The sequence below is a fragment of the Oncorhynchus clarkii genome, chromosome 6 (genome assembly GCF_045791955.1).
Source record: "Oncorhynchus clarkii lewisi isolate Uvic-CL-2024 chromosome 6, UVic_Ocla_1.0, whole genome shotgun sequence".
In the NCBI taxonomy this organism is placed as follows: Eukaryota; Metazoa; Chordata; class Actinopteri; order Salmoniformes; family Salmonidae; genus Oncorhynchus; species Oncorhynchus clarkii.
The window spans coordinates 9,572,539-9,590,445 of NC_092152.1; the positions used below are offsets into that span (position 1 = coordinate 9,572,539).

At 43.0% G+C, this 17,907-nt stretch overlaps 1 protein-coding gene across 9 annotated transcripts; it reads right to left on the reverse strand.

Annotated features, from left to right (window-relative positions):
* Positions 1-753: 753 nt before the first annotated feature.
* On the reverse strand, positions 754-16,792 carry LOC139410596 (G-protein coupled receptor-associated protein LMBRD2B-like). Of its 9 annotated transcripts, none has more exons than XM_071155898.1 (18): positions 16,658-16,792; positions 16,132-16,385; positions 15,771-15,871; positions 13,715-13,813; positions 13,436-13,603; positions 13,079-13,289; positions 12,329-12,403; positions 12,080-12,193; positions 11,739-11,922; positions 10,991-11,172; positions 10,557-10,690; positions 10,219-10,324; positions 4,315-4,412; positions 3,971-4,077; positions 3,682-3,728; positions 3,319-3,418; positions 3,004-3,100; positions 754-2,077 (listed from the first exon to the last, which is right to left on the reverse strand). In XM_071155898.1, the coding sequence occupies exons 2-18, from the start codon at positions 16,303-16,305 to the stop codon at positions 2,014-2,016; spliced, it is 2,061 nt and encodes a 686-aa protein (XP_071011999.1). In that variant the 5' UTR covers positions 16,306-16,385; positions 16,658-16,792; the 3' UTR covers positions 754-2,013. The 9 variants fall into 9 exon arrangements, 7 of the variants coding, with proteins under 7 accessions (XP_071011999.1, XP_071012003.1, XP_071011996.1 ...); XM_071155902.1 differs by having other exon boundaries at positions 757-2,077; positions 12,329-12,402; positions 13,054-13,289; positions 16,658-16,748; XM_071155895.1 differs by lacking the exon at positions 16,658-16,792 and having other exon boundaries at positions 757-2,077; positions 12,329-12,402; positions 13,054-13,289; positions 16,132-16,589.
* Positions 16,793-17,907: the final 1,115 nt, after the last annotated feature.

The window sequence follows — 17,907 nt, forward strand, 5'->3', positions numbered from 1 at the left end:
CACTGTCGGGGTAGGTTCCTTGTCAATCATTTGCTTATTGGTGAAATCAGCAATATCCTTAAGTAAATAAATCAAAAACCTTTATTAATGCAATTGCAGACAAGTTGACAACGGGAACATGGCACGCATGTTTCCGAGTAAGTTCTGCACCCCACCTAAGGGCACAGCTGATTTTATACATGTGTTCACTCCCTAGTGGTATCATCCCCTACGTCAACGTATGTGTGTATCAATAAGCTGAGGTTACCTTATAAGGCAACCTAGTACAGTAGCTTCTCTGAATTTATTAGCATTGTCTGTCACTCAAGATCAACATGTCAAAACCAGACAGTGGTTACTTCTCTATCTAGTTTCAGTCTGACTCAGACCCAGTCTGCAAGCACACTCTCACAACAGCCAGGGCTTAACCACAAAGACTGATATAGATAGCTTGTGCAGCGTATACTCAAGAGTTTTTAGACACATAGCAAAACATGAATCTTCACGTCCCCTTAATAACGAGGAGGGACTTTGGGATCCACCCCCTACACCACAGTATGGGGTCCACCAGTCCACACATAGGCTGTGTGCCAAATGGCTCCCTATACAGTGCACTACTTATGACCTGAGCCCCTTGGAATGCAGTCATAGAACCATAGTAGCCTCCACACATACTGCACGGCCCACAAGACCTGCAGTCTCCCAGTAGCAGGCATGAGGAGGTCAAGTCATCCCTTCATCACCATAAACCATCAATAATAATATAGATCAAAGTTAATTTACAAATACAGACCTTTAATTGAATTGATATTTGACAAAATAGTTTCACAATTTTTTGGGGGGGGATGATTTATTGAAACTGGATCTGAGATATAATGGGGGATTTTACATAATCAAACCTTGACTCACACAGTTCTTACTGGTTAACATGGTTCACACCATCCTCACCCTTAAGGTCCAAGCATCAAACACCACTGAGCTTAGTTATTATTCATAAACAACGACAGTGCAGTCAGTACTTGTTGATTCAAAAATGACAGTACATCTATAAAAGGACATCGATATTTAAATATGCAGCATTTATGGAAATAAAACCATTTAAAATGGAGCAAAACTAGGGTGCACATCCATTATGACTTCAGAAGAATCAAGGCACAGGAAAATCTCCTAGAAAGAAGACATGTATTATCATTGTACCCTAAAAACTCATACATACCCTGGCAAAGAAGAGGCATTGTGAGATGAGTGGCAGCGTAACCTAGTGGTTGAGCGTTGGACTAGTAACCGTAAAGGTTGCAAGATCAAATCCCCAAGCTGACAGGGTAAAAATCTGTCGTTCTGCCCTTGAACAAGGTAGTTAACCCACTGTTCCTAGACCAGTTAACCCACTGTTCCTAGGCCAGTTAACCCACTGTTCCTAGACCAGTTAACCCACTGTTCCTAGACCAGTTAACCCACTGTTCCTAGACCAGTTAACCCACTGTTCCTAGGCCAGTTAACCCACTGTTCCTAGGCCAGTTAACCCACTGTTCCTAGACCAGTTAACCCACTGTTCCTAGACCAGTTAACCCACTTTTCCTAGGGCCTCATTGAAAATAAGAATTTGTTCTTTACTAACTTGCCTAGTTAAATAAAGGTCAAATAAAATGACTGAGTAGTCGTTACAGAATGAATGGGTTCTAAAAACACAAACGGAAATCAAAGGAGGGGGAGAAAAGGTAAGCACTTGGTCAGGGGCCCTAATGCATCCCTTGTTCCTAAGGTTAAAAGTCACAGTTGTTCCTGAGGTCAGACAATGTTTTGCTCTTGGGGCACTACTGGAACCACAGTTGGAGTGCTGATCTCAGATCAGGACCCCCTGGTCCATGTTATCTTATTAATTATGATCCCAATGTGCATTAAATAAATATCTATCTCCAGACAAACAGGCTAAAGGACAAAAGGGAAGAAGAAAATATCCATGGAACTCTAGCAGCCGTGTGGGCAATGAGGAAAGGTCAGTTCAGTCCCACAGCCTCTGAGCAGGGGCTCCTCTCAGACATTGTTGAAAATGGGTGTCCGAGAGGACGCCAGGGAGAGGTAACGTCCTCCTGCGTACCTAGAGAGGGACAGACCAAGGAGAATTAATATCAGATCAATCATTCCCCTTTCTCTTCTACTGCCATTATAATAAAACAATGTTTTCCCACAATGCACTAGCCTGGGCGCCAGTCTGTCATCCACTGTCCACGAGGTACTATGACTAGGATCTAGTACCTCTGGGTTGGAGAATGACTAGGATCTAGTACCTCTGGGTTGGAGAATGACTAGGATCTAGTACCTCTGGGTTGGAGAATGACTAGGGCACAGTACCTCTGGGTTGGAGAATGACTAGGATCTAGTACCTCTGGGTTGGAGAATGACTAGGGCATAGTACCTCTGGGTTGGAGAATGACTAGGGCACAGTACCTCTGGGTTGGAGAATGACTAGGATCTAGTACCTCTGGGTTGGAGAATGACTAGGGCACAGTACCTCTGGGTTGGAGAATGACTAGGGCACAGTACCTCTGGGTTGGAGAATGACTAGGATCTAGTACCTCTGGGTTGGAGAATGACTAGGGCACAGTACCTCTGGGTTGGAGAATGACTAGGGCACAGTACCTCTGGGTTGGAGAATGACTAGGATCTAGTACCTCTGGGTTGGAGAATGACTAGGATCTAGTACCTCTGGGTTGGAGAATGACTAGGATCTAGTACCTCTGGGTTGGAGAATGACTAGGGCACAGTACCTCTGGGTTGGAGAATGACTAGGATCTAGTACCTCTGGGTTGGAGAATGACTAGGATCTAGTACCTCTGGGTTGGAGAATGACTAGGATCTAGTACCTCTGGGTTGGAGAATGACTAGGATCTAGTACCTCTGGGTTGGAGAATGACTAGGATCTAGTACCTCTGGGTTGGAGAATGACTAGGGCACAGTACCTCTGGGTTGGAGAATGACTAGGGCACAGTACCTCTGGGTTGGAGAATGACTAGGATCTAGTACCTCTGGGTTGGAGAATCACTAGGATCTAGGCTTGTGGTGTCCACGTCCTGAAGTAGCCCAGTGTGATCCCCGCTCTCTCTCCTGGTCAACTGGGCAGCTGAAGAGAACACACATTTAAGTTTGAGTCCCAAATGGCAACATATTCCCAATGTAGTGCACTACTTTTGACCAGGGCCTATAGAGAAAGTAGTGCACTACATAGGGAACAGTGTTCATTTGGGATGCAAAATAACATTTGATTGACGGCTATAATGCATTAGGCATTATGCCATAAGCATTCAATATTTTAAGTCTGTTGAAAATGATCATACTCACTGTCACTGTTGTCTGAGGGAGAGTCGTTGTCCTTTAACTCGGAATAACCATTTCTGCTCCTCCTCACATTTCGCTGTTCTCCATAGCGCTCTCTCCATCCCTGAAAAACAGTTACTTTACATGGTGTAGGGTTAAGTTGACCCTAGACGCTAGTTCTTGAGTCAGTTTTTGCATCCAGGATTAGGGAAGCTGATCCTAGATCTGTACCTAAGGTAAACTTCATGCCGGAGCATTTTACATAGACAGTGAACCCAATGAGCTGGCGGGTGGTTCATAGTTTGGGAATGCAGTGGTGTGAACATTGATATGGGGTCTTCTCCAGTGTCCAGAGAAGACTCCAAATAAGAAAAGGACCGTGCTCACTCGTTTCCGACTCTCCCTATCCTCGCTTCTCTGTCGGTTTCTTCTTTCTGCAACAACAACAAACAGAGATAGTGGCAACATTGTCCCAGACTTGGTCTTATCCACACTGGACTCCAAAAGGAGAGCTTCTCAAACGGCATCCAGGCTGAGTGTACAACTGTTGCTCTGGGGTGAAGTTTCCCTTAGTTACAGATCTAGGATCAGCTGCCCCTCCCACAATATTGACCTCAACCAATGCAAAACTGATCCAAGATCGGAGTCTAGAGGCAACTTCACACTACAATAGTACCTCTTCTGATAAGCTCTCTGCCCTCTTCCACCAGCTCAGAGGTCAAGTCATCGCTCTGACTAATATACTGTGGGAACCCCAGGAGGTTGAGACAGCGGGTACCCAGGCTGAAAATACACAGGGAGGGGAGGAAGAAAAACACACGACCATGTGTTAGGTAAAGGAGGCAATCTGGGGTTCCATTTCTGGACTTTTAAATGAATATAGCCATTGATTGTTAAAGCATATAACTTCCAAACTGATCCTAGATCACCACTATGAGACAAATGTCAATACAGATCCTGTTGTCTTATGATGGGAATCCCCTGGAGAGGATGTCAAATAGACCTGCAGACAAGACATACCTGCAGTAGGTGGCGATGCAGAGGAGGACTATGAGCATGGGGTAATAGATGTAGAAACCATCTGCTATGAAGGAGAGGAGACGCATAGAGCCCATGATCTGGTAGACACAAGAAATAAAAAAAAAGGAGTTGAGAAAATAGTGACTCCGATACCTAGAATGTCTAGCTGATTAAATAAATCCCAGTAGGGTGATTGTTCAGTAACAGGCCAAGTGGGTTCCTCACGACTTGACTAGTTTTCCTTTACAATGAGAGAGCCCATGTGACCGAGGCTACGTCCCAAAATGGCACTGTAATAGGGCTCTAGTCAAAAGTAGTGCACGACATAGGGAAATGGGCTCTAGTCAAAAGTAGTGCACGACATAGGGAATAGGGCTCTAGTCAAAAGTAGTGCACGACATAGGAAATAGGGCTCTGGTCCAAAGTAGTGCACGACATACGAAATAGGGCTCTGGTCAAAAGTAGTGCACGACATATGAAATAGGGCTCTGGTCCAAAGTAGTGCACGACATAGGAAATAGGGCTCTAGTCCAAAGTAGTGCACGACATAGGAAATAGGGCTCTAGTCCAAAGTAGTGCACGACATAGGAAATAGGGCTCTGGTCTAGAGTAGTGCACGACATAGGAAATAGGGCTCTGGTCTAGAGTAGTGCACGACATAGGAAATAGGGCTCTGGTCTAGAGTAGTGCACGACATAGGAAATAGGGCTCTGGTCTAGAGTAGTGCACGACATAGGAAATAGGGCTCTGGTCTAGAGTAGTGCACGACATAGGAAATAGGGCTCTGGTCTAGAGTAGTGCACGACATAGGAAATAGGGCTCTGGTCTAGAGTAGTGCACGACATAGGAAATAGGGCTCTGGTCTAGATTAGTGCACAACATAGGAAATAGGGCTCTGGTCTAGAGTAGTGCACAACATAGGAAATAGGGCTCTGGTCTAGAGTAGTGCACTATAGACTACCACAGTATGAGTCATAATACTCAGAAAACCTAGACATAATTCAATCAATTTTCCCACAACCCATATTTTAAAAGTGTTTCTAAAATGCACTACAGGAAAAATGAATGGTGGAAAAACGATTGGAACCATTTCCCTGTTTGACCGCTAGGTTTTATGGGTATTATGACACCTCCCCTGTGGGGTCTATACTGCCCTACAAAAGTCAAAACGCAGAAACTACACTTTTGGTCAAAAATGTAGTTAAGACTAAAATAAGGCTTTGCTGTATCTGTTTTATCTTGTGGCAAAGTGTCCTGGTTCAAATATGTTCCGTTTCAGAGAAAATGGAGTGTGACATTTGCACTTCAGCTTTTTCACACCATGTTTTGCCTCCCGTTTCCCACTCTGCCAAGCAAAGGCAACGAGCAGTACGTACGCAAACAATGACACGGAGAAAAATGTCTTTAAAATGCATTTACTGTCCAGCCAAATATGTCAAATATGTTGTAGGTAGATAAGTGATACACTGATGACCATCACGGTTGCCTAATAATCCCCAGTTTACAATTGGCTCATTCATCCCCCTCCTCTCCCCTGTAACTATTCCCCAGGTCGTTGCTGCAAATGAGAACATTTTCTCAGTCAATTTACCTGGTAAAATAAGGGATAAATAAATATAAATAAAAAATGTATCATCCGATTATGAAGTTATTTTTATGCATATAAACCATGACCATTGATTTGACCTATGACCCCTAAGTCAAATAAATAACCATACAAAGTCAAACAGAAAAAACAACAAGGAAGTTGAATAAACACATTTCGATTTTGTAGATGCTGCAAAGACAAATATTTAGTATAAACATTCTGCGTGATGAAATAGTCCCATGGCGAAAGGATTATTGAGGGTTACTACAATACAACATTCAAAACATGAAAACACAACTACATATCATTAAATACAGGTGGAATGTAGTTAGAACTCTCAAACAGTTCCCATCAAACAGAAAAACAACAAGAAAGTTGGATCAACACATTTAGATTGTAGATACTGCACTTGGCCTTTGCATTAACCATATACAGTGCCTTCAGAAAGTATTCACACCCCTTGACTTTTTACACATTTTGTTGTGTTAACAGCCTGAATTTAAAATGGATTAAATTGAAATGTTGTGTCACCGGCCTACACACAATACCACATAATGTCAAAGTGGAATGATGTTTACAAATTAATAAAAAAATGAAAAGCTGAAATGTCTTGAGTCAATAAGTATTCAAACCCTTTGTTATGACATGCCTAAATAAGTTTAGGACAAAGAAATGCTTAACAAATCACAATACGTCACATGGGCTTGCTCTGAGGGCAATAATAGTGTTTAACATGCATTTTTAATGACTACCTCATCTCTGGACCCCACACATACAGACAATTGTAAGGTCCCTCAGTCGAGCACTGAATTTCAAACAAAGATTCAACAAAAAAGACCAGGGAGGTTTTCCAAAGTATCGCAAAGAAGGGCACCTGCTAAAAAGCAGACATTGAATATCCCTTTGAGCATGGTTAAGTTATTAATTACACCCAGCCACTACAAATATACAGGCATCCTTCTTAACTCAGTTGCCAAAGAGGAAGGAAACCGCTCATGGATTTCCCCATGAGGCCAATGGGGAATTTAAAACAGTTACAGAGTTTAATGGCTGTGATAGGAGAACAGAGGATAGATCAATAACATTGTAGTTACTCCACAATACTAACCTAAATGGCAGAGTGAATGGCCTGTACAGAATAAAACATATGCATCCTGTTTGCAATAAGGCACTAAAGTAAAACTGCAACAAAAAAAAACAGCAAAGAAATTAACTTTATGTGCTGAATACAAAGTGTTATGTTTGGGGTAAATCCAACACAACACATTACTGAGTACCACTCTTATTTTTTTCACAATTTTTCTCCCTAATTCCGTGTCATCAAATTGGTAGTTGCAGTCTTGTCTCATCGCTGCAAATCCTGTACAGACTCGGGAGAGGCGAAGGTCGAAAGCTGTGCGTCCTCCGAAACACAACCCAACCAAACCGCACTGCTTCTTGACACAATGCCCACTTAACCCGGAAACCAGCTGCATCAATGTGTCGGAGGAAACACCGTACACCTGGCGACCATGTCAGCGTGCACTGTGCCTGGCACGCCACAGGAGTCACTAGTGCATGATGGGACGAGGACATCCCTGCCGGCCAAGCTCTCCCCTAACCCGGACGACGCTGGCCAATACAACTTATTTGTATTGATTTGAATCTTTTTAAATGAATTTATCTTATTAACACTTTGTTCTGGCTAGCTATTTGTGTAGGTAGCTATCAAGTAAACCCAATGATAATAGTGTGCCGCCCCATGGGTCTCGGTCGAGGCCGGCTGCGACAGAGCCTGGAGTCGAACACAGAATCTCTAGTGGCACAGGTAGCACTGTGATGCAGTGCCTTAGACCACTGCACCACTCGGGAGGTCTGTTCATATGTTCAAGCATGGTGAAGGCAGCATCCCGTTATGGGTATGCTTATCATCTTCAAGGACTAAGGAGAAAAACAGGTTCATTCTGCTTTCCACCAGACACTGAGTGACAAATTCACCTTTCAGAAGGGCAATAACCTAAAAACGCAAGGCCAAATACAGTGCCTTGCGAAAGTATTCGGCCCCCTTGAACTTTGCGACCTTTTGCCACATTTCAGGCTTCAAAGATAGAGATATAAAACTGTATTTTTTTGTGAAGAATCAACAACAAGTGGGACACAATCATGAAGTGGAACGACATTTATTGGATATTTCAAACTTTTTTAACAAATCAAAAACTGAAAAATTGGGCGTGCAAAATTATTCAGCCCCCTTAAGTTAATACTTTGTAGCGCCACCTTTTGCTGCGATTACAGCTGTAAGTCGCTTGGGGTATGTCTCTATCAGTTTTGCACATCGAGAGACTGACATTTTTTCCCATTCCTCCTTGCAAAACAGCTCGAGCTCAGTGAGGTTGGATGGAGAACATTTGTGAACAGCAGTTTTCAGTTCTTTCCACAGATTCTCGATTGGATTCAGGTCTGGACTTTGACTTGGCCATTCTAACACCTGGATATGTTTATTTTTGAACCATTCCATTGTAGATTTTGCTTTATGTTTTGGATCATTGTCTTGTTGGAAGACAAATCTCTGTCCCAGTCTCAGGTCTTTTGCAGACTCCATCAGGTTTTCTTCCAGAATGGTCCTGTATTTGGCTCCATCCATCTTCCCATCAATTTGAACCATCTTCCCTGTCCCTGCTGAAGAAAAGCAGGCCCAAACCATGATGCTGCCACCACCATGTTTGACAGTGGGGATGGTGTGTTCAGCTGTGTTGCTTTTACGCCAAACATAACGTTTTGCATTGTTGCCAAAAAGTTCAATTTTGGTTTCATCTGACCAGAGCACCTTCTTCCACATGTTTGGTGTGTCTCCCAGGTGGCTTGTGGCAAACTTTAAACAACACTTTTTATGGATATCTTTAAGAAATGGCTTTCTTCTTGCCACTCTTCCATAAAGGCCAGATTTGTGCAATATACGACTGATTGTTGTCCTATGGACAGAGTCTCCCACCTCAGCTGTAGATCTCTGCAGTTCATCCAGAGTGATCATGGGCCTCTTGGCTGCATCTCTTATCAGTCTTCTCCTTGTATGAGCTGAAAGTTTAGAGGGACGGCCAGGTCTTGGTAGATTTGCAGTGGTCTGATACTCCTTCCATTTCAATATTATCGCTTGCACAGTGCTCCTTGGGATGTTTAAAGCTTGGGAAATCTTTTTGTATCCAAATCCGGCTTTAAACTTCTTCACAACAGTATCTCGGACCTGCCTGGTGTGTTCCTTGTTCTTCATGATGCTCTCTGCGCTTTTAACGGACCTCTGAGACTATCACAGTGCAGGTGCATTTATACGGAGACTTGATTACACACAGGTGGATTGTATTTATCATCATTAGTCATTTAGGTCAACATTGGATCATTCAGAGATCCACACTGAACTTCTGGAGAGAGTTTGCTGCACTGAAAGTAAAGGGGCTGAATACTTTTGCACGCCCAATTTTTCAGTTTTTGATTTGTTAAAAAAGTTTGAAATATCCAATAAATGTTGTTCCACTTCATGATTGTGTCCCACTTGTTGTTGATTCTTCACAAAAAAATACAGTTTTATATCTTTATGTTTGAAGCCTGAAATGTGGCAAAAGGTCGCAAAGTTCAAGGGGGCCGAATACTTTCGCAAGGCACTGTATATACTGGAGTTGCTGAAAATGTGGATGGAAATTAAGGCAGCCCTCAGCACCTCTCTGATTCAGAGGTTGGGTTGGGTTAAATGTGGAAGACACATTTCAGTTGAAGGCATTCCGTTGTACAACTGACTAGGTATCCCCCTTTCCTTACCAAGACAATTTTGAATGTTCCTGAGTGGCATAGTTAGTTTGACTTAAATCGTCTTGAAAATCTTTGGCAAGACTTGAAATGTCTGTCTAGCAATGATCAACAACCAACTTGGCAGAGCTTGAAGAATTTAAAAAAGAATAATGTGCAAATATTGTACAATCCAGGTGTGGAAAGCTCTTAGACTTACCCAGAAAGACTCACATCTGTAATCGCTGCCAAAGGTAATTCTAACATGTATTGACTCAGGGGTGTGAATATGTATATAAATTATATATCTGTCTTTCATTTGCAAAAAAAACATTTGAGGGGTCATAGATCAAATCAGTGGTCATAGTTTATATGCATAAAAAATTACTTCATAATAATATGATACATCAGTTCATCTACCTACAACCTATTTGGCTGGTTAGCAAAAAATATATATATATTTTAATTTTGACTGTTGCCGTAGTTACTGCGTTTTGTGTTTGTAGGGCAGTGGATATTGAATAGGGTGCCATTTGGGATGCACACCGGGTGTGACTCACTGTGGTGTATGCTGTCTCTATTCTCTGCTGGTGAGAAATGGAGGCGTCCATGTGGATGAGACCCAGGAAGTTGAGACACAGCGGAGGAGTCAGTCGACAGAACAACCTGCGTTTTAACGGTATACACACGATACTCAAAGTGATAGTCAGACAAACATGTAGACTGAAATGTTGTAGAGTTCTAAAGCTCTAGAACCAAGCTCAAATAGTGACATCTACGCTGTCCATATTAGGACAGCCGCAGTCTCAGCTTGACTTCTTTTCGAGGCTGTCCTAAAATGGACACCATAGACACACCTTCACAAAAACGCGGTATATTTTAGCGGTGAGAGTCGTACATTCCGCTGAACAGTAGGCTGTAGGCGTCTGTCTGATGATGAGGTACCAGGTAGTAGTAGTTGAAGACTCGGATGCGGAACACGGTGGAGTAGACACAAACACACAGGAACAAAATAGTGAGGAAGCACGCCATCTGGTGGTGGACAGAACATCACAACGATCATTTGGCTCGTTGGTACTCAACGGAAAAACCTTTCTCCATATTTCCTCTTATACTTCTACATTTTCATGTATGTAATTTATCCACACTGTGTTTGCAACTATGCTATCCTAAACATCTAGTAGTAGTAATAGTATTAGTTACTTTATTGTCGCAGGTAAGACATTTTTCAGATCAACATGACAATAAACTAGCCGGTCCCAAATCAGCTTGTGTTCTGCAGACTGGCACCCAGGCTAACAATACACACAGAATCCTCCAAATAATATCTACCTCTATGTACAAGTAGTTGTAGTCACTCTCTGCTAACTGGATGAAGACGGCGAAGAGAGAGAGGACAGGATGTGTGCTGAAGAACGTGCATTCAGACCACACCACAGCCACAGAGAGTAGAGACAGCAGTAGTGCCAGCATCCGGTAGCACCACTGTCGCAGCACACACTCCCAGTACCACTCTGTAGAAAAACATCACACCAAATGTTGCTAAATAGATCCATTCAGTTGTTGGACGCGTTAAGATTACTGGTGTGAGGAGTTTTTGCTTCTTTCTAAATAAGTGTACTTTTTGCTCCATGCTCCGGGTAAATTAAGGAGTGTGAGTTTACTCTTTTGAAAAGTTCCCATTTCAGTCAGATATTGGCAAGAGTATTGGGGCAGGGAGGGGCACGCATGAGGATAGATAATAATACACACACACACAATTGATGAATATCAAGAGCCAGTCTGTTGAAGATACCGAATAAAGTCATTCTCTGTGTACATTTGATAAGTGGATTTTCTAAAGGGCCTGAATACAGCGTCCACAACACAGTCCTTTCACGACAGCCAGAGTTCAACGTGTTCACAGGTAAGCTGACCGTGGCTAGACAGTAGGCATACAGTAAATTGTATCCCAAATAGCATCCCATTCCCTATAGGCCCTGGTCAAAAGCAGTGCACTACATAGGGAATAGGCTGCCGTTTGGAACACAGCCTATTGAAGGACTATTGAAGAACTCCGTTGTCCCCTACTTGAACTCACCTATGGTAGGAGTGTACAGGTATTTGCCGAGCCAGCCAGGTGGCTGGGAGGAGAGGAAACTATGGACAAACTGATGGGAGGTATTGGTCTCATTCTTACACACGTCCTCTAAATGGAAGGCCTCTTCCAGAAGGATCGCCCACTGGACCTGGGTTTGACTGTGTCTCTGGCCAGCACAGATCACCTGGCCAACACACAATACTAGGATCACCCCACTCCTAGACACTATGTACATCATGGGTTACTTTCACAACAACAATGTGAGTCGAATTCAATCACCGTCTGACCAGGTAAAGGGACATTTCAGAACATGGGGGGGGGGGGGTTCAACCCATAATTACTTGCTTATGAAGCTTCACTAGGCTCCTTTTGGAAGGATAGGTCCTCTGTGTGCTTTCCTCCTCACTGTCCTCTGTGTTCGGCCTCACCATTTTCTCCTGGATTTCCATGGGACACTAAAATGGATGTGCTTATTTTAGATTTTAGACTTAGTCGTTCATATTAACAGTTAACATGATTAATTATCATTATTGTAGGCTGTACCGCTGATTTACACACGGACATATTCAACTTTGTTCTGACATTCTTACCTTTCTCAAAATAGTGTCAATGCTGATCCTTAGGGGGTGACCGTACCCGATTGATTCGTTGACATTTGCCACCTCCTGTCAAAGAGAAATTAATTCAATGGCCTAAAACAATGCATTGATTTGTCCTACCTCTACGCAGCGATATGACTGTCTCTATAAAGAGTAGTGTAAACACCAGAGAGAGTGCAAAGCGAGAGGCTGATCTGTTATGAACTGCCTCACAGATAACGGTGGGCGTCAGTCATTTATGAACATTTGAACATCTTGGCCATGTTCTGTTATAATCTCCACCCGGCACAGCCAGAAGAGGACTGGCCACCCCACATAGCCTGGTTCCTCTCTAGGTTTCTTCCTAGGTTTTGGCCTTTCTAGGAAGTTTTTCCTAGCCATCGTGCTTCTACACCTGCATTGCTTGCTGTTTGGGGTTTTAGGCTGGGTTTCTGTACAGCACTTTGAGATATCAGCTGATGTACGAAGAAGGGCTTTTTAAATACATTTGATTTGATGGTCACCCCATTCTATAAATTTAACCAGGGCACACAGGGAGCCACAATATTTACCATCTGCACGGGAGTGCGCTCCTCTCTCATACAACGCGAGAACAAATGCTGCCGAGATTAGCCCCTTGCGTCGTACTGTCTTTGTTTGTGTTGGAGGTCTGCCCCGCTATACTTACGGACACGTCGCTGAGTGGACCTTTGAAAACCATCATACTTTACGACTTCCTTTAGTTCTTCTCGTCCATCTCACCTCCATGGCGTCATCCATGTTTTCCTCGGCGTCTGACTTTTCCTTCGCCAGCTTGGCCGCCTTGAAGTAGGTCTTGGCCAACAGGTAACCGTGGCGAGAGGAGTTCCAGTACAAGCACGGGATCTCCACCAGGCCATAACCTAGCAACAGCACCAAGAGGAAAAGCCCCCAGGTGTTTGCTGCTGCGATGCTAATGGTTTGCAGACCCTGCCTGGAAGAGAAGACAGAGACGCTTACATGCTGATCTAGGGTCAGATTTGCATTTTCCCTACGAATGGCTAATGTTTAGATTGGGTTGGATTGATTTAAGATGGGGGACGGGACAGGGATGCAGAAGGTGTGATGGAGTTTACTCACCAGGTTAGCTGCCACTGGGGATGGGCAGCCAAGTAAATAAGCAAGGAGCAAAAGATGACCAGGTAGGTGCCATAGTAGATGGCGTTCTCGATAAGGGCCGTCTTAATCTTACCGGGGATAGAAAAGCCCCCAGAGCTTGCATAGGACTGCATGAAGGGGAGCAACAGCCTGAGTAGACAAATAAAAACAACAAAAACAACATTAGCCAAAAATAGAGTGGAAACATACACTGGTAAATGGTTGCTATTGCAGTCAGGGTGGGTGGACAGTAGAACTCACCAGGTCAGACACTGAGAGGTCCAGTAGACCACGCGCCAGAACACTGGCAGAATTCCATCAGGAATATAGCTCCATGGTTTGTGACATACTTTAGGTGTGCTGTAATTAAAAGAGACAGCAGCACAGGTCATCCTCCTAAGAGACAACACTATGTACACATTGTAAAGGAAACCACATGAATACAGGACAACCGTTGCATAAACACAAGTCATAAAGCTGTCAGCAGACAGTCCAGCGGGGACTCACAGTTGAAGTGGGAAGTTTACATACCTTAGCCAAATACATTTAAATAATGTTTTTCACAATTCCTGACCTTTAATCCGAGTAACAATTCCCTGTTTGAGGTCAGTTAGAATCACCACTTTATTTTAAGAATGTGAAATGTCAGAATAATAGTAGAGAGAATTATTTATTTCAGCTTTTATTTCTTTCATCACATTCCCAGTGGGTCAGAAGTCTACATACACTCAATTAGTAGTTGGTAGCAATGTCTTTAAATTGTTTAACGTGGGTCAAACGTTTCAGGTAGCCTTCCACAAGCTTCCCACAATAAGTTAGGTGAAATTTGGCCCATTCCTCCTGACAGAGCTGGTGTAACTGAGTCAGGTTTGTAGGCCTCCTTTCTCACACAAGCTTTTTCAGTTCTACCCATAAATGTTCTATAGGATTGAGGTCAGGGCTTTGTGATGGCCACTCCAATACCTTGACTTTATTGTCCTTAAGTCATTTTGTCACAACTTTGGAAGTATGCTTGGAGTCATTGTCCATTTGGAAGACCCATTTGCGACCAAGCTTTAACTTCCTGACTGATGTCTTGAGATGTTGCTTCAAAATATCCACATAATTTTCCTCCCTCGTGATGCCATCTATTTTGTGAAGTGCATCAGTCCCTCCTGCAGCAAAGCACCCCCACAACATACTGCTGCCACCCCCGTGCTTCACAGTTGGGTTGGTGTTCTTCGGCTTGCAAGCCACCCCCTTTTTCCTCCAAACATAACGATGGTCATTATGGCCAAACAGTTATATTTTTGTTTCATCAGACCAGAGGACATTTCTCCAAAGAGTACGATCTTTGTCCCCATGTACAGTTGCAAACCGTAGTCTGGCTTTTTATGGCGGTTTTGGAGCAGTGGCTTCTTCCTTGCTGAGCGGCCCTTCAGGTTATGTCAATATAGGACTTGGCTGTGGCTATAGATACTTTTGTACCTGTTTCCTCCAGCATCTTCACAAGGTCCTTTGCTGTTGTTCTGGGATTGATTTGCACTTTTCGCACCAAAGTACGTTCATCTCTCGGAGACAGAGCGTGTCTCCTTCCTGAGCGTTATGACGGCTGCGTGGTCCCATGGTGTTTATACTTGCGTACTATTGTTTGTACAGATGAACGTGGTACCTTCAGGCGTTTGGAAATTGCTCCCAGGGATGAACCAGACTTGTGGAGGTCTACAATTTTTTTTCTGTAGTCTTGGCTGATTTCTTTTGATTTTCCCATGATGTCAAGCAAAGAGGCACTGAGTTTGAAGGTAGGCCTTTAAATACATCCACAGGTACACCTCCAATTGACTCAAATGATGTCAATTAGCCATTCAGAAGCTTCTAAAGCCATGACATAATTTTCTGGAATGTTCCAAGCTGTTTAAAGGCACAGTCAACTTACTGTATGTAAACTTCTGACCCACTGGAATTGTGATACAGTGAATTATAAGTGAAATAATCTGTCTGTAAACAATTGTTGGAAAAATGACTTGTGTCATGCAAAGTAGATGTCCTAACCAACTTGCAAAAACTATAGTTTGTTAACAAGAAATTTCTGGGGTGGTTGAAAAACGAGTTTTAATGACTCCAACCTAAGTGTATGTAAACTTCCGAATTCAACTATATCTCTGGTCCAGGTACATAGTTAGGGAGTTCCTCTACTAGAGCCCTCTTACGCTACATTGAAGCCAGTCACTACAGAAATTGGTCATGAATTTAGTCAATGGCGTTCAGTGCATAGCGTAACAGGTTGTTTAGTTGAGGGATACGATACCGTCCTGAAACAGATGTGTTGGTACTGTACCTTGTAGGGAAGACAGAGGAGTTGGATGTCTGATTAGAGGGGTCTGAACTGGTCAGAGACCTGGGTTTCTCGTTGTCAATCTTACACTGGTTATATATGGTCTGAAATAAGAACGTGTGAGTACGCAAACACACGCGCACGCACGCGCACGCACACACAATTTAATGTCCTACTATTTTACATGACAGAGTAACAGTTATTCATCACTTTAACACCCCTACTGACAGCTTCCTACATGAGCAGATTTTCATACACTCTGGGGTTAAGTTTCCTCTCTGTACAGATGTAGGATCAGCTGCCCTTAACCAATAGTGGGGGAAATACTAAACTGACTCACGATCGGCGGGTAGGGGCAACATACCGTGCTGACATCCAGGGGAAGGATGAAGACGATGAGGAAGCAGAGATACCAGGACAGGAGGGTCCCGAACAGCACCAGTGGGTGCTGCTTGCGGAAGTGTCCATAGCGATGCAGGAGAAAAAGTGGCAGGAAGAAGACCAGCACAATCTCGATACCCAGGGCTCCACCGCTCATCCTGTTGCTGCTATACCCACATACTGTGCCATCACCTTCACACACTGTCTGTCTGTGTGTCTGTGTGAACCCTGCACAGACTGGGGGGCGGGTACATAGGTAGCAATACAAACACATTGACAATGCTACGGAACAAATCCAAAGGGCTGTGTAGGCTAAATGCAAATATGACTCATCTGTTTTACCCGTTATATAACATTTTCCTAATAGGTTGAAAATGTAATGTTCTAATCTAGCCTATAAGGACTAGTAGCCAATAAATTAACGTTAGCGATATTTTTGGTTGATTTAATTAATTAAGGTTAACAGTATTGTTAATATCAAGCCACAAATAAAAGTATATTAAGTTGACCTCGATCCTTGAACCCCAGGTGAAATTCTTCGAGCCGGTCTCTTCTCTCACGTATAATAATCTGACAATAACACTGTGTTCCCGAAAAGTGGAATCCGCGTACACAACCTTTGAAACAGTTAAGCAACAGTACGCGTGTCTGGACCAACTTGGCATGTCGGGAAATGTAGGCTATGTGCGTACACCCTCTAGCTCACAGAGGTGTCAAACTCATTCCACCGAGGGCTGAGTGTCTGCGGGTTTTTTGTTTTTTTCCTTTCAATTAAGACCTAGACAACCAGCTGAGGGGTGTTCTTTACTAATTAGTGACCATAATTCATCGATCCAGTACAAGGGAGGAGCAAAAACTCGCAGACACTCGGCCCTCAGTGAAATGTCTTTGACACGTGTGTGCTAGCATCATATTATGTTTTTTGAATGGGACATTCATTTTTTGAATAGGTATGCCTCATCTGCATTTCAAACAAAAACACAGTGGACACTCCGCCATTGTTTTGGAAAAACAGCTTGAGAAATGGGCTGGAGAAATGTACTGTTCCGTCTCTCAAATGAATGGACAGAGCCAAGGATGCATGTAGGCTTACTGACCCTGAGATCAACATTTTAGAGTTTTAACCATCTTTTGAGGCTGTATACAATGTAGTAAAACAAGCTTATGTTTTGGGATCTGATGGTCTACTCAGTTGAACTAAACACATGAGACATGTATATGTTTTAGCCTATTCCCCAATAATTGATGGATATACAGTATATTAATAATATCAAAGTCCAATAATGTATTATTACTATTAATAAAACCAATCGGAGATTTCCCCTTAAACTCCAAGGGGTCAAAAAAACGAGGTGTCAAAACTGTTTTAAACTTCTTCTTTTTTTAATCTTTCTGAAATTGTAGGACTTTGTCGAGCTGCTAGTTACCGACATAAAAACAAAACAATTTAAGATGATTTCTGTGTTAATATGGAGGAATGAAAAATAATCTGTTTTGTACACTAGTGGTGTGCTACTAAACTGAAAATGTGGACTCAAAGTTTGTGATAAAATCACAAAATCTGGGACAGCGGTAGATGTATGTACCCTGAAAATATAGAGATATGGAGCCAACCCAGATTTGGCCCCTGGGGGTGTGGCAGCCACTATATATTTTAAATTCCAGTCAATGGCTCTATACCAAATTGATAGTCTCATCTTTCAGATACATTTGGAACTAAGTTGAAAGCTCAAGTCTGATGACACTGGTGGCCAAATCG

What these genes read in the sequence shown, in the direction of transcription:
- LOC139410596 (XM_071155895.1), bottom strand. Translation starts at nt 16,422, where the DNA reads ATGTGTTTGTATTGCTACCTATGTACCCGCCCCCCAGTCTGTGCAGGG. An exon ending in TTCCCCTGGATGTCAGCACG is followed by an intron (nt 15,872 to 16,131) that starts GTATGTTGCCCC and finishes TTCTTATTTCAG; the next exon opens with ACCATATATAACCAGTGTAA. An exon ending in ACAACTACTTGTACATAGAG is followed by an intron (nt 10,691 to 10,990) that starts GTAGATATTATT and finishes GTCCACCACCAG; the next exon opens with ATGGCGTGCTTCCTCACTAT.